This window comes from Syngnathus typhle, linkage group LG1 (assembly GCF_033458585.1).
Source record: "Syngnathus typhle isolate RoL2023-S1 ecotype Sweden linkage group LG1, RoL_Styp_1.0, whole genome shotgun sequence".
NCBI lineage: Eukaryota > Metazoa > Chordata > Actinopteri > Syngnathiformes > Syngnathidae > Syngnathus > Syngnathus typhle.
In genome coordinates this window covers 16,502,779-16,520,156 of record NC_083738.1, presented here as the reverse complement: position 1 = coordinate 16,520,156, position 17,378 = coordinate 16,502,779, and the positions used below count along the sequence as shown (strand labels likewise).

The following is a 17,378-nucleotide window of genomic DNA, read 5'->3' as shown; positions in this document are numbered from 1 at the left end:
AGAAAGCCCTCGCCATGCTCATTTGAAGAAGGAGGAGCAGAAAAGGGAATGGTGCATCTTGTACAAATGCCACAGCAAGAACTTGGAGGGTTTAATCTCGTTTGCGAGCTACAGTTCCACCGAGACGGCGTCAAAGTCTATTTCTGGCACAGCGCGGAGCAGTGTCTTAAAGATGGGAGTCCTTTAGCTTCTTCCTGAGGATGATTATATAACAAGTGAAACATCAAAACTTTTACAGAAATTGATAAAACTGTGAATCAACATTTAATGTCATGAACCATTTAGAGCGCTTCAAGAGTCTTTTTGATGAAAAGCGTCACTCATGACACACTCGACTTCTCTGCTGCATCCTCCTGGGCTAACACTGCCTGAAGTGCTATAATAGCATTTGGCTCTCGCTGTTGTCAGTTAGAAAAAAGGTTGAAGCTTTTAGTAGTTTCCACTCGCATTCGATTGTTTTCCGCACTATAGGGGTAACTCAACTTCCGACTCAACCAATTGTGTTATGCAGCCGTCAACCAGAATAGGATAGAAGCTAGAGTTCTGTGAAAAAGGAAGAGGGAACAATAGAACCGCCCATGATTGATTAGGCATATCGATGTGTTTTCAAGTGTATGAATTAATGTTAAAACAATAATAATGGCTTTCAAATTAAAAGAAAAATAAATAAAAGGTTTCGCGGTCATGGAGATTTTCTTTCTTCAAAAACCTAATAAAACAAAATTATATATATATAGACAATACATTTGTTTAATTTCAGTCATTTATAATTGGAATTTTTTCGTGTTTTATCCAGAGCCTCATAAAAAGTAATACAAGCACGTTGGCCCTTTATTGAAATCTTTTTTTCGCATTTGGTCTCGATGACATCAATTTCGGAGTCAATTTCAGTTTATTAAAAATGTCATCTTGTTCCATCATAACAACTGCTGCTCAGAAACATGTTTATATTCATGTTATTTATCTTTCAACACAAAGTATAGACTAGACATTGTCTCTGTTTATTTGCGTTATCAAAGGTTAATGTATTTTTCCGAAGACTGATTCAAATCATCAACTATGATGATAGCTTGTAGACAATCACCCAACTATGAAAATTCAAAGCGCCATTAATTGCAATTACACATCAACCATGATGCGTTTTGGCTTACATTTAATTAGCGCTTAGCCTATGACCCACTGATGAAACTTGTGCAAAAATAAACCATATTGAATGCGCAGTTTTATGTACTGCATTTTCTGAAACAATTATTTGCTAATAAGAACAAGGGTGATGTGTGGAATTAAAAGTTATTGTAGGGTTTCACAGCTTTATGTGCAATAAATTGTGTTCCATTGAATATGATCGTTTTGGTTACACGATATCAAATCGCTATTTAGTATTAAAAACGAAATTACAGCTTATCAGTTCATCTTCATGGAAAATTAGGATAAGAAATTGACTGTCTCTACCAAAACAAATATAAATACTCATAGGATTAATCTTGTTAATGTTGGATGGCTGAATGGAAATGCGCAAAATTACATTTCCACTGTGTGAATCTGAAATGCAAATTAAAAAGGCGACAATGTCAGACCATTAGGGACATCTAATTGAGGTGCAATATGCAAAGCCTATGAAAACAAACATCCTTAAAACATGATAATGAATGTTTTGAAACCTATTATCTGAACAATATGTTTGTGCTGGATAAATAGAAATTTAAAAATAAATAATAAATCCTAATCTGAGATGGCTTTATGTGTTCCTAAATGTATTTTTTACTGTACTTTTTTCTAGCACATCAGGATTTGGATTTTTTTTCTTTAGTTTGACCAATAAAACCTTGCGCATTTTACCATGTGCTGTAATTTATAGTAGCTAAGATGTTTAAAAAAGGTTGCCTGTAGCTAAACCTAACCTGTAATTCCTAAATATTCCTAAATAAATTGCTATTAAATTATTATTATATTTACAAACAGTGTCAAAATATCCTCAAGAAGTTAACTTATACATCCCTGACTATAAAAATGAAGCAAACATTTGTTGAGCAGTGTCTTTTTTTTAAATGAACAGTCTTTTGCAATCACCTGTTTTATAGTATGATTGAAAAGAGCATTGGTTTGACCACTATGTACATACAGTATTAGTATATAGCTAAAAAAAAAATCTTCAGAGCTTCCAGACTGGATGAATCATTATGGTGATTCATTAGATGCAGTTTACTTATAATTGAAATCTGGGACAAATTATCAAGGAGCAGGTGTCGGTTAAACACAAACAGATTTGGCTGCTTAATCACCGCCATCGTGCAGGAGTAAAAATAAAGGAAAATGGACTCTCCGAAGAACCTAAGTGGTGCATACAGCTCACAGGGTGTTTTTTATTGTACGCATCGTAAATGTGAGTGCGAGCTCTCACTGACTGCTGCAGTGCAGTCGAGGTTTATATCCCGACATGCAATAAGTGAAAACTGCTATAATGAGCACCCAAATATGTGTTTTTACCGCAAAACAGTAATAAAATGTATAGGACATACTGCACTTGTTGTAGGGCTGTGTGTTTCGCACAAGAGAAAACAGACGGGGCCTAGTCAGACGCTATGTAACATCGGTGAATCTGCATGCGAGTGCTTGAGACAAAGTTGATGAAAAACTGCTTTTGTAAAATGGCGGGCTGAATTTGGCCCCCGGACTTAAGTTTGACATGAGCGGCCTTGTTGTGTTTACGTGTGTTTCAACATCTCATCTTGTCAATCATCTGCTAAATATCGCTGTTTTAAACTGTCACAAGCGATGCGTGCGCTTAACAGGAATCCTAATCTACAATTGCCGCGTAAACGTTTCCACTCAGCTAAACCAATCATCATCATCTTTATTTCCTCCGTGTCATCTATTCTCCGCACTCATCCTTCCGCCCGTCTTAACTCATCCGTCTGTTCCTTGTACTTCTCTTCGTCTTTTGGTGTCACTCGCTGCGTCCTTTGTCATCGCCCTCCATCCTTGGCAGTTATCTCATCCCGTCGCTCCATCTCTCTTCTTGCCCCCATTACCCTCTTCTCTATTCTCTCTCTTGTGCTCTATGTGCTCTATCTTTACTCATCCCTCCGTTTTACACACACAGACACACACACGCACGCACGCACGCACACACACATCTCCCTCTCCTCGCCAGTTCTTTCCCCCCCTCGTTCTTTTTCTCTGTCTCTCTGCCTCTCTCTCTGTCTCTCCCTCCCTCTCTCTCTCTCTCTCTCTCTCTCTCTCTTTCCGTCACCTGAGCTCGACACATCTGTCAGGAGTGGGCCTTATTTACCGCCTCTCTTTGCTCCTGTTTACATTATCGATCGGCAGGGTTGCTTTAGTTCTGCCATACATCAACCCCCCCCCCCCCCTGCCACTGCCGCATCCCCCAGCCAGCCCCAACCTCCCTCTTCTGGGGTTTTGGGTGGATTGGAAGACAGGATGGCGGAAAGGAAGCGGAGCATATTTTGTGTAAATGCGAGCAGCAATATGCTGTACTTGATATTTGCTCAGGATGACGGCCATGCTGCTCATGCTGATTTGAACATAACGGCAGTCAACATTTTATCTGTGCTGGATCACTCTGCTGTGACTCGTGGTTGTTGGTGCACACATGTCGCATGCTGCCTGCCGACTGGTGCATTTCCAATGGGCTGTTTGCCCGCGGCAACAATCGATGTTCAACCTCGTTTAAGGGACATATTCAGGGGATTCAGGGATTAAATGCATTCTGTCCTTGGAAATTGTCTGACCTTCAGTTTCTTCTGTAGAAAAAAATAGAGACAAATACTCATCAAACTTTTAGTTTTTCAATTTACGAGCAAAGTTTGGGATTTTTCCTTCTGGTTAATATTTTGACTTTTTAAAATTTGGTTCATTTTTAAAGTGAGTTAGGTATTTTTGAATGCTTCTCTGCATTTTATATTCGTTTCTTAGTCAATTTAGTTTGCTTGTAATGGTGTTGGCATTATGTTCCTTGAGATGATGTATGTCTTGTATTTTCACCTGCTCCAGTACACATAGATACACATTAGGGTTGTGAAAATAATTTTTCAGCCTTCAAATTGAAATAACAGCATGGAAAATGGGCAAACCAATTGACTGCAGCTCCTGCCATTAAAAGCACACATCAACAGACGTGTTTTATATATTGCTACAAATAAATGGGATGTTTTTTTTGAATGATTACATTACATTGCCTTTCAATTCATTTCAATGTGAAAATGTTATCCACCTCGAGTCTGATGTGGAGTGTCAAAAAAGACCAAGCAAAAAGCCAAATACTTTTTAAATGTAGGTGAAAAAGCATATATTATACTTGAAAAAGCTGGTCAAATCCTGAATTATACAACCTTGGTTACCTCATTTGAGGGTGGGAGGAGTGACTCAAGCTCTAAGCAGGCCAAAGTCATTTTCATGTTTAAAATGGGACCCAGAGCACTTCTGAGATTTGATTGTTGTTGAATTAAATGCAACGTTCCCAGCGACTACTTGATTAATGCACTTTTCACCTTTCTCTCTGTCTTTGGTTACAGATTCCTGTGAGATGAAAATTGTCTTGAGCTAATTAAGAAAATACATTTTAGCGGTGTTGGTCTACAGTGCCACTGATAACTGAACACAGCTGTTATGCACATTATCTGACATATTTAATTTGTTATACCAGCTGCTCTTTTTCCACATTCCTGTTTAGAAAGAAAAACAACTTTTATCACCATGCCAAAAAGGAAAAAAATTAGACAAATAGCATCACGTTACATTGACAACCACACTACAATAAAACTCCAAAATCTCAGAAGGATAAACAAAACCAGAAGCAGTGGGAAAGTCACAACAACTGTTACTGATTATTATCGTGACAATATGAAACAGACCTTGAAATATTGATATGCAATTTATCCATTTTTGGCTGTTGTATATAATGACACAATGTTCTGAGTCTGGAACATTATTTCAGAATATTTACAATTAATAATGTCGCCAACAGACGTGCATACGTGTTGGGGGGGGAAGCATTTTTGACGATCACAATATCATCCAAGGCATTTTCGTATTAGATTTAGATGAGAGGCGGGGCTGGTTGGCTTCAGAACTCAAATTTCACACCTATAGAAGAAGTACAAGATACTAAAACTATACCAAGAGTAACCACTATAGCCAGGGTTAAAAGCAGTACTAATTGTATTACTAAGGAACAACTTACCCCCTACTTCAACATCAGTACACAATATAATTGCTTAAATGTGCAAGCAGTTTCAGCTCTTCAACTGGCCGTGTTTTGTTTAAAAACCCACCCAAGTCCACCTCTGATTGTCTTACAATGAAATAGGACTCGACCTCAGTCAAGTCAGCACTTACGCGGTCGTCTCGCACCCTTCCATCACGTGAACTGGTATGATTGAAAAATAAATTAATTACATTGCGCATGACTGAAAAAACTAACAGTACAGGCCAACAAGGTTGGTTGCTATAGAGAGTGGAGTGAAGGCAATCCCCTCTCCCAGGTGGGCGTCACACTGGCATGAGATTTAAGAGAGCTTGACTAGGTGCCATCCGGTGACACCCATCCTTTGTCTACCATTGAGGCTGTGTTTTTTGTCATCGTCCTTTTGGCTGTGTCCAACCTCCACCTCCTACCCGTCCGTTCGTTCGTCCGTCCGTTCCTCCCTCCCTCCCCTGTGGCCTCATCGCATTCTTACCTGTGAGGCCACGCGTAGCCGCTTCTGTTTTTCACACTCAACGGCCGTCAATCCTTTCTCCCTTGCCCCCCTTTCAATCTCCCTCCGTTGCTGCCTACTCTCATCACATAGCTCCATCTGGCCCTCGCCTTTCTTCATCTGCCTCTAAATCAGGAGGCAGGAAAAAGGCGAGCTGGCCTTTTGTGCGCGCCGCCTCAGTTTGTGCTCAGCGGAGCGTGGACAGCTCTTAAATTCAGAAAAAAAGAGTAAGGCTCAAGTCTTGTTTGGGCCCTTCAGCTCCATCTATCTCTTTTTACCTTTGTCGAAAAATGAGAATGAGGGAGGGGAAAGGACATGAATAGAATCGTAGACAGTATTCTTTAGCCTCCGTCAAACATGCTTTCCGGCTTTCCTCGTTCTTGTTTTTTTTTTCCCAGACAGTAACGGAATACGGACGTTAGTTCACACAACAACCATAAAAAAAGAACTGCATGTTTCGTTCAGTCTACTACATACACATTGAACTGAAACTGTCCGACTAATATCTTCATACTACATATGTGTGTGCGTGCGTGCGTATATATATATATATATATATATATTGTTCTTCGTGCAGGTGAATGAATCCATGAATTAACACCAGACCTGCTGCTGTGATCAGCATCACAGTCCTCCTCCTCATCGAGGATTGTGAAGGATTTTAACACCTCCACATGTCGCACAGCTGACACCATGGCAGGGAGAGGCCGAGGAAAGTTGTCAGCGGTGTCAAAGTCAGAAAAAATGTAACAAAGGTAACAGCACAACTGTCTTTAGCCCAGAGCACTGACAAGGCTTTTGTCACCACTAAAGCAACACGACTGTCGAAGATGATGGTGACGATGGGAACACGGTGCAGGGAGAAGGTGAGAAGGATTAGCTGATCTGGTGGGGTGGAAGTGAGAAGAATGGAGTTAAAGAGAAAGGAGAGGAGGAGCAGGACTAGACTGTAAGTACATACGTGTGAGGAGTTGGGAGAGAACAAAAAAGTGAAAAGTGAGGATGAGGTGTTTGGCTTGTTGGTGTCACGAGGCAGAAACGTGGATTCGTCAAAGGAGAGAGAAAAGAGAGCTTGTCAGGGTGACAGTGGAGGCAGTGAGAAGGGGGTCTGGAAGAAAGAGGAGGAGGGGGAAAGAGCTTTTTAATTAGCGGTAATTGGCCACTGAGGGAGCAGAACGGAAGAGTCGGAGAGAGGGGGGAGAAAAGACAACAAGGAAGTTTTTGACAGAGTGATATCTTTCTCCCTTTGTAGCTCTCTTCTTCCATCAACACTTCATCTTTCTGGGCCTATATCCATCTCCAACTGTGTTCTTACCCACATGGATAATGTCACTCCCTTCCTAAATATAAAATATTTATTAGGAGCAGCATTTGTCGAGGAAGGCAGATGCAACCTAATGAAAAATATAACTATATTATTTTCAAGCAACTTCTATGAAACAATAATCTAATGCAGGAGTTTTAACTCATTTCCACCACAGGCCATCTGATAGTTGGGTTTTCCTTCAAAGAGCATCTACTGTACATAAGACTGCGAAAATCATTGGAATCTATCGTCATTAAAATGGTGGCACAGTGCATGTAAGAGATAGATGTCCAGGAGGCGTGATTGTATGGTAAATTGTAAAAGTAAATTGTTTTGTAGAAAATGTTCACTCCCTCATCGTTGTATTGAACGGTGAAATGGAAGTACATTCAAAGTGGAGTGTTTTGAAAAGAAGCTGGGCCTCATTCAAATATTTGTCTCTAAAATCCTTCACTCGTGCTAGTGGTTTCATTGTGTCTGTGAGCTAAACTTTGAAGCAACTGTAAGTGGAACAAACGTCATCTTGTGGGCCAACGGTTTTAGTGAGTACCCTCTCATCCCTAACAACAACCTCATCGCATTTTGACATATATTGGACACAAGTTCAAAACTGCCCCTGCATTTTAATGCACTATTATTGTTCAGTTTATGTTCTGAAGGGATTTGGTGGAAAAATATGTGCAATACATAATTTCTATCCTTTACAGAGCAGTGATTCACTTCAGCCCCCCATTTTCTATCGTGCTCGTACTCATTAGCGTCACAGGTGAGATGCCGAGTCTGGGCTAGAGCAGGGTAGATTCTGTTTTCGGCACCTGCCAATCATACACGCCAATAAAACACGAAAAACAAACCAATTCTGATCATATTATGTATAAGAAGGTAATGATGTGTACACACAAAAAGACCCCTATTCACTATTCGTTTTCATTGAAGCTGTTAATCAGTTTTATACTTTGCTTTATTGTTCTTAGCTTCCGTACCGTTAAATTGTTTTCCATCCAATATTGTTGTTCTAAATGCGATTCAAAAATAAATTTGGAAACTCCTCGCAACATCGATTCAACCCCAGATCGTCCAACTGAGGAGCAGACATGCTCCCCGCGAATCCACAGTGTTGCCCGTGATTCAAGTCGTAATCATCTCATTATCATCCTTTTGTAGTCAGTCGGTGCCTTAGGTTGCCATTCAAACAGTGTAGTGGGCGGATGGGCCATATGCTAATTTCTTATTGGCCTACGGGACTGCTATGATTGATTATAATTGGCTCACAAATTCTGCCTAACAACGGACTGCTTCCCAGACCACGAAAAAGAGTCGGAGCCATTCTGTTGATCTACGTTGCTACATAGACAAGATAGTTAAAATTTTATTGTCGCAGTGAAATTTTAGAATACTTTGTAAAACCCAAACATTTTTGATTTCCTGCGTGATTCATAACATTCGCATTGCAAAAGAAATTGGAAATGTGTGTAAGTACAGCCAAGTGGTGTATGGTGTGGGGACGTATATATCGCACCTTTCAAATATATTGAGACATTAAAATGAATTGGAGAGCTAGAGGAGGAAATGCTACTGTGCATTTACAGTACGGACAACTTATCTAAAGTATGGAAAATAAGGAGGAGAAAGTCATTGCATCAATCTTTAAGAACTGAGCCATAACGTCTCATACTGAATCGAAACATTGTAGCGTTGTATCGCACCTCGTGTCGAGATATGTATTGAATCATCTTTTATTGGAGAGTTGCACTCCCCAAATGTCAATATACGATATAAGCAGACTATAGGTGTGTGCGTGAGAAAAGCTGACGCAATTCAAGGAGAGAATGATGATTGCCACATTAAAAAGCTATCCTGATGTTTCTTATTGGATATCAAAAGCCCTTTCTCGAGCTTGTCCTTCACAGTCTACGAAAGGCTTTACACTGGCTTCCAGCATGTAGAACAGATTTTCAACTTCTGCTACTGGTCTATGAGTCAGAGAATGGATTGGGTCCTGAATGCAGTAAAGAAATGCCGATTGAAGATAGAGCAGGTTAGGGTCTGAGGTTTTTTTCCCCATACCTTTGATCAAGGAACTGGTATAATGTTTAAAATAACTTCACGGTATGGTCTTTTAGTAAATTTAGAAACCTTTCTTTCCTTTATTTGTAGGTGTTTTAAATGTTATCAAAGTCTTCTGTTAATTTGTTTAAATGGTGTCAATGTACAGTCTTGTAATTTTTTTGGGTGAACTACTTTTTCCTCTGCTTTGCTTTGTAAGCTGTTGTGTTTGTAAATGCTTTTAGCTGTTTTGTCTTTGCTTATGTTTGGTTTCACAAAATGATTTCTTCACTTTTTGGTCAGAAACAGGTGTTTTGCTGATACCAATAAAAACTTTTCTGGCCAAAGTCAGTCTACTCATTCTTTTGGTAGGTTCTTGATAATTACTTGAAAGAAAAGTCAACATAGTCTGAAACGGCTGACAATATGGGCAACTCTGCTTCAAAAACAGCTGTCAGTAAAGGAGTATTTGAATATAAGTGTACTAAAAATAACTTTTTCTTATTATTCCATTCAAGTGTCAGCCTGCCACTAGCCCCTTCATTTTATCAATGTGCGGCCTAGAAGGAATCTATGGAAACATTGTGGTAACTGGTTTTATTCAGTTATTCATAACTTCAGAGCAAGCTCAAATGTCAGGAATACATAAAAAAATATATACATGGTCAAGCCTTGGCGCTTTGATTATGATCTGACCTCATGCTAGGAAGTCTTTCCCACGCTGTTGTTTTAGCTGGCCTTTGCCTCCTTCCACTGCCTCCCCTGTGTGTGGTGATGTTCTGCATTGGTAAGTAGCAGGGGGAGCAAGGGCCGGCTGGGGAACAGGTTTGCGTTATCGGTACACAAGTGGGCTCTCGGGCGTCAGGATCGTCGGGACAACACTTAGGGCTCACTCTCCCTTGTCAGGCAACAAGAAACAGGCGCAAAAACACAGTCAGCTTGTTCTAAACCTAAACAAATGCACTCACATGTGCAGCAGCTTTGCCCAAAGCTAACAGCTGTTGATTTATTGCTGCTAAGTTTCTCTTAAATGTTAATGAACTTTAGCAAAACCGCTTTGCTGTTTTCCAGATGTCATTTGTCAACATGTCTAAATTGCATGTGACTCTTGCTAAACAGCAGCCATGGTGGGCCGTGCACTCTCTGCGCTGTTGCTAGGTTACGGTGCAGAGATACTGCCGGTTTAAGTGGCAGCAGGCTCGTCTGGGGGCTCTCCGCAGGGACAGCGGACATCGGGTTCATATGAGCATTTGGCAAATTCGCTGGTATAGAGCGTTTGAAATCACATCTGGTGGCCAGATCAAAGCCGGTCCATTTTTCAGGCACGGCTCCTTTCCTGATGAGTTGTATTTAGATTTCAAGTGCTATGAAAGCTTAGTTTTCCCTTCTTTATTTGTGCTTGCATAGCAACTCCAGAAAGCACCTGATGTCTTGGTAGACACACCCATGGGATTGAGTTGCTTGGTGTAAAGCCATTCTCTGATTGCTATAAACAACTTGAAGAGTCGCCCAATGAAGAGTGGCTGTCTTCTTGCTACCCAGCCCAACGTCACTCTCTTTTACACAGGGTGCAGTAGTACTTTGCCATTCCTCATCATATAAAACCCATTTATACAGTTACATCCAGTTTCATACTGTGATTGTTCTGACGCATTCTATCTACCTGTATCTTCCAATAAACACCCATTATCGTATCAATCGAGTACACCTCAAATCTCGATTTTACACAAACTTTGGGCCCCAGAATTTGGAAATCGCGTTAACCCCAAAAGCGTGTTGTATAGAAAGTCTTTTTTGTTTTTTTAGAAAGGTATGTTTTTAGACAGCCAAAGAACTCCTTTGTTACATTAAGGTCAAGCATGTTGCACACATATCAAAGTCAGTTGTCATTTTATTAAAAGAAAAGTAATACGCAGATGACAATATCAGGTGGATTGAGTAAGTCATTTTGATGCTATGTGAAATAGATGAAAGAGAGGAGACGAAATTCTACTGTTTCCGGCCACGCTCTTTGACTTCTGAGTGACTGTGTGGATGAGGTGCTTCAAAAACGATCCTTGATATCCCTACCACTAATAAAGCAGTCATAAAGATCAAACAACCCGACTACTTCTTGTCAAACGGCTTTGAATTGGTCATGGAAATTCATTGAATACGCGCTAGTCATTTAGCTTTGTATGGTCCTTATATCATTCATTTAAAATACGACATGAAAATGTATTTATCTATGACCAAAAAAAAAGGGTAATTGAATAAAATCGAGATTTAGGTGTATATCTAAATGTATCAAAACTGTTCCGGCATAAAAGGTATACAGATCCTTCATTCGGTACGATCAAGAAAGACAGGTTAAAAGTAATCAAATCTAGAGTGCTGTTAGTGAGAATGTCTGCCTCACTGGGTTTCCGCTCAGGTCCGGACATTTTTTTTCCTCTCTCTCAGTTTGCATGCTCTCCCTGTGCTGGTGATGATGTTCTCCAGGTAATTCAACTTCCTCCGGCATTCCGAAGCAATGCGTGTTAGGTTAATTGAACAGTCTGAAGTCTCCATAGATGTGGATTTCAATTTGAGGTGTCACCTGCCTCTTGCCCTATCGTCAGTTGGGAAAGGCTCCAGCTCATCCAAAAACTTAATGAGGACAAGTGCAATGTAAAATAGATGGATGGCTACCTGAAACAATATTCATTTGGGTTTGAAATGTTCACATAAAATAAAAAGCTGCAAATGCTTGGGGAAATACATTACAAATGCAGCTAACCAGGTCTTGTAAGAAACAGGGTTAGAATAATATGGGAGTTCTCATTAGTTTTGAATTTTTACATAAAGACATTCATTTTAGTAAGTTTAAGTATTAGTTTTACCCAAAATCTCATGCATGGAATGAAATAAAGGCAAAAACAATGGGCGTATTACCTATAGATATTTTTAAATTTTTAGTGTATAAAAGTATAAAATTTATTCCAGATGACTTTTTAAAAGCGGTCTCTTTTTTTCGTACGAGTTTTTTTTTTATTACGTTTTGCGAAATTGTTTGAAATGATAAGGAGAGGGTATATTCTGCCACTGCCATTTACTTGTGCATGCCTATTTTTCACACATTGCACGAATTTCAACTTTTTGAACGTCAACTTTGAGACACTTTGCATTTTCACCATCTCAAACACTTGCTCACAAATGTCCCAAAGCAGCAGGATATATTTGTTTATTTTAAACATTTCTAGTTATAAGCGGCACTGTGTAAAAGCTGTTTTCCACAGCACTATCTAGGCTCCAAGTCTACTTGCTGCCTATTTTGTCAACTCTAATTTGCTTTACCTCCATTGTTGCTGTCTACCTCCTCTTTTCTCCCCACTGAGAGGTGATCAAGACCCGTTGTGAGTATTTAACCACTGAGGCAGACACTCGCTTGATTATTCTTAGGGCTCTATATTTTGTCATGGCGGGAGAGGGTGGGCGGGGGGGTTCTTCGGGACCACCGACTGGGTGAAACTACACACACAAGCAAACAGGCACGTCACACAGCACATGTACTCATAAAGCTTGTCCGTCAACAGGCTGTCAGCAGGTGAGACAGCGAGTAGGCTTGACATGCACCTGAACTACACGAGAACAAGCTTGCGACAAGCAGTGCAGGCGCACACACACGCACAACCATAGAAGCCAACAACCATCAAAGAGGAGCAGACAATGTGAGCCCATCTCCTCCCAGTTCTTCAAAGCGTCCTCTCATCCGTTCTCCCCAACAGACTGTATTTACTCACGCATACATAAACATGGAGGCAAGTAGGATTTCAGACAACAGCTAAGGACATATCTTTCCAAATAAAATCATGGTAAAATCTCACAAATGAATTCCTATGTGGACAAGTATCAGAGATTAGTTTTTAAGTACTATATTATAGGTGTGAAGGTAATTACTGAAAACCTGAAAAGACTGTTAAGATGTTCTGCACAATTCGGGGCAGTTGCGATGGGCATTTAGCTCAATAGGTGTGTCTAGGTACATTACATTGCACGTTTCGTGAGCAACCTGGATTTATAACCACGTAAACTTGGGACTGACTTCAGATAACTGCATGCACCCCAAAAATACCGCCTCCCTTCCGATAGCCTGCTTACATGGCCTCTTTAGAGCGCCTCGTTGTCAGCTGTGAGTGCACACACATCACGGAAATAAGACAACATTAACGAAGGCGGAGGGAGTGGAATAAGTTTAAATGTTTGCATGCGAGCAATTTTCAACCTGAAAAAATGACTTAAGGTTTTCTGTCAGTCTAAATGTTCATATTAAAGTGCCACTTAATAATGGATTGCTTTAAGTGGAAAAGTGCAGGTGACACTATTAGAGATTCTGGATGCTGATGTTGATATTTAAGCAGCTGCATGATTTATGTGACAAGGAAACCGCTCCGCTTCCATATTTCTATTTTATTCATATAGCTGTGTGACCTTTACTTATCTCTGGAATTTCCAGCGCATGAAAACGTCCCGGCATGCCTGTCGCACTTGGCGACATATTCCCACCAGGATGAGCATGCTTCGCAGGATTGCTGAACAGTTGGCTGTTACACACATTTTGTACTCACACTTGGCAGGGAGACCGTAGCCGCCGGTGACCTTTGCTTGTCCGGTCTGGCAGCCGTGGAGGGAGGCGCACTCTTTCTTCAAGAGGGGCCCCGCAGCACGGTGGATGGCTCCGTCCACTAGAAGGGAGAGACGAGGAGATTCAGAGAGCTGGCCTACTTGCGGGAATCACCTGCAGCTAGTCATCTGTTTCAAGTCCAGCTGAGACTTTTACTCGACTGAAGCAAGTGTCAGCAGGTTTCGCGCTGCAAGGCTCGGGATAATGTCAAATTTAGCGCCTTTTGCAGGCGTTAACCTTCACCCTTAATCCCCCTCTTTTTGCTTTTCAAGAGTAGAAGCATCTGGATCACTTGATGTCAGTCTGCTTAATGGATTTAGGGGCAACTGCCTTGGTTAATTGCTCAACTTAATGTGTTATTAAGGACTCAGCTGACATGGACTTTTTGGTCAATTAGTCACTGGTAATGACATTTTCATAAATCTACATAATATTCAGGAGTGTCGATTTTCTAACCGAGTCAAGGCTTAAAACTACGAATGAGTTCCAATGGAGAAATGATTTATCGTATAGCTGTACTATTTGTATTTCCACATACATTTGACTCTATTGTCTACTATGTATCATATTTTATCATTGGAATTTCTTTCTTCATTTTCTCAAAATCCATCAACAAATGTATCACTTTGTAAGTGATTAGTTAAAGCTGGACGTCAACTATTGCTAATCATGTCTTTTTGGAATTGCTATGCCTTACCATCAGCCAATTTACAGACGACTTAAGACCTGATATTAGGATTATAATAGTTTGGGATCTTTCATTATAGTTACTTTTATTCTATTTTGACCTTTAAGAAAGTTTGTTGGTTTATTAGTGCTTCTTTCTTTATTTTGGTTCATTTTTAATTGTTCTGGGATTCGTTTTTTATTGAGTATTTGTTGAGTTAAAGATAACAAGAAAAGGTCACTTAGTATTCTGCAATCAAGTAAGGTTAACAAGTCTAAAAAATATAGTCAAAATGAACCCCAAAAGCTCATGAATGATATTATTTGACACAGCTGAAAATACAACATCTAATTTCAGTTTTGTCGACAAAAAAAAATAGTTTTCCGTTTCAGTTTGATTTATTTTGTTAGTCTTCATTAACTATAATGACCTTGGCAGAGATAAGCATGTCTGCCCAAGTGCGGGCCCAAGAGTGAAAATCCAGGGATGGATTAGAATAGAGGTTAACCTCAATAGTGCCTCCCAATTGAAAAAAGAAATTGCAAATGAAAATTGCATTGGTCAAAACAAACCTCTCTGAACAAGTGAGATACGCATATAACAGATACACAGCTGGTGGAACTGCTGTCACGGTACCACCTGGTCCCAATGCGAGCATATTGTCATAAAGTAAATATACATTTTCTTTTTAAACATTTTGTAGATTCGTTAAACAATATTAGTGTTGTCCATAACATTAATTTCATAGGAAAGAAACATTTCAGCTCCATCAGCAATTGGCAAAAAACAGAAGACAAAGAAAAACTAAACTGAGGACAATAACAATAAAGGACACAAATAATCCACAGACATCACGCAAATATAATATTACTTTTATAAATTCCCAACGCTTCCAGTCAGTGCTGAAGCTATAGTAAAAGAAGTGGACGTCATTTTAGGAATCTGATGGAGCTTTACAGCTGCAGGGAATTGTAGAAAACTGCCATTTTGTGTTAAGCAGAGTGATAATTTGATTGTATCACACTATCAAATACTCTGAAAAGACAAATTCACATGACAGGTACGTGCCAGATTATATTCACATAGAATTATTAAAGGCCAACTCTTAACCGCCGTCCTGGAAAACGTTCCACAATGGAGGCGTACGAATACAATAAACGTTTTGCTCCAGCCATCGAGTTCCCCTGTTAATTTAGCTTTTGTGCTTTTCTGCACAAACCAAATTATCCTCAGTAGGTCCTCATACCTCAGCGGTCCAATAGGTCAATATTCCTATTACAATAGAGACTACAATCGAGTAATGTGCTATAAACGGCAAGTCATTCGTATGCACATCTTAAATGTATGCTAAATGTGGTATAATAAGTGCGTTTGAACACAGAATACTGAATTGCCTGAAAAGGGAAAAACACTAAACATTGAATACAGTAATCATGAAAGAAAATAATATTGCAAATCATGCAAGGCAGGAGAAATTGGCATCTGGCGAGTCGGCGTATTGCGGACCCCTGGTCAGCTATCGACTATAGCAGGCAGACAGAGGAAGGAATCATTGGGCCCGTAACAAAGAATACTTTCTTCTGCTAAACAGTAAGGATTGAAATGTAAATATATATTTGCGTTTGTACCCACATATGACAGCTCAGCCATCTCTCTGTGGGTGTGCTCGGACCAGCAGTTAATGGTTTTGCCAAACTGGGTCCCTGCGGGTGTCATCCCAACAGTATTAAATTGGCATATAGCATGCGGTGTCACACTGTTGTGGGCTGCGTCACGCTGTGCCGTGCTGAGAGGCGAGGGCACAAACAAGTCATCTCCTATGCTGTTCTAATGTTTGCACACAACTGTGCCTTGCATAGATTTATCAAATAGGAACTGTATTGGACTCGATCAACAAGAATGCCATTTGACATGAGTTTAGCTCATCTAGAATATAGCAGATGGCATTCGACAACGCGTCATTCTCAACACAGCAAAATCCGGGATTAAATGACATCTGCCATTGAGAGAAAATCTGCTCCAAGAAAGTTAATTCTATAGTGACGTCGAAAGGCCGTGTGACATCCAACCCTTCATCCGTAGCTTTAACTGCTCCAAACATGTGATGGATGTATTGGAGTTGTTTACCGAGGGTTTAGTGACAAGAGCAAAGAAAGCCGAAGGGTATGTGTACATCTCCTGACAAATATTACAATGGGCTTGAAAAGCATCCAGATCTGTCCGCCCCTACCGAAACTTCCAGCGTCACTTGTTGTCATACACTTTGGGATGCATGAGTTGCTGTAACTCGCCTTTCCATTACACCTTCATCTTTTGCCATTTAAGTTAATTACATATTTTGTTTGTCTTTACATTAACAGCAGCTTACTTGTTTTAGAACTTTAAAATGTGAATTAAAAATTCCTGTAGAGTTAATGAAGGTTTTATGATGGTGTCAATTTGATCCTGCGATGGATTATTTCCTCTTACATTATCTCCTATGGGAGATAAGAAGATGTGCTCTCGCAGGTATTGCTGGGACACTTGATTATTGCAGCGTGGGAATCCACGTGACCTTTTTGCCTTGGTACAAACAGAGCCCCATAATTAGCCCTATGGGGCACATTGGCGTACATACCTCGGGGTATCATTCTAGTACTTGAAACAGTTTTACACATCACACAGACTGAAAATTGAAGGTAAACTCGTCAAACAAAGAAAAAATTCTAGCCCAGAAAGTGACTTACTAAACGCATGTATCTACGTAGTACGTGCCTCTTTGCCCTTGCTACGTATAAACAGATCGGCCCCTCTCATTCAGTCTCGCTTTGGACTCAGTGGGAGTGACCCGCCTGATCGCCACATGATGTTCACTCCACTCAAACACGCTTGCGTCACTTCAATTTGGTTGGAGATATGAAGAAAGAATTCACAAGGAGTGAGGAGCGCAAATGATTGGTGGCGTCTGAGGTCCTGCGGTACTTCTCAGATGCTGGCCTCCATGTATTACTCTTCAAGGAT

At 40.2% G+C, this 17,378-nt stretch overlaps 1 protein-coding gene across 3 annotated transcripts in view; it reads right to left on the bottom strand.

Annotated features, from left to right (window-relative positions):
- Positions 1 to 17,378, bottom strand: part of macrod1 (mono-ADP ribosylhydrolase 1) — a 111,607-nt gene that overhangs the window by 17,064 nt on the left and 77,165 nt on the right. For all 3 annotated transcript variants that reach the window (XM_061282601.1, XM_061282615.1, XM_061282609.1), the window contains exon 5: positions 13,656 to 13,772. In XM_061282601.1, the coding sequence (XP_061138585.1) occupies positions 13,656 to 13,772 (117 nt within the window). The remainder of the gene's footprint in view (positions 1 to 13,655; positions 13,773 to 17,378) is intronic.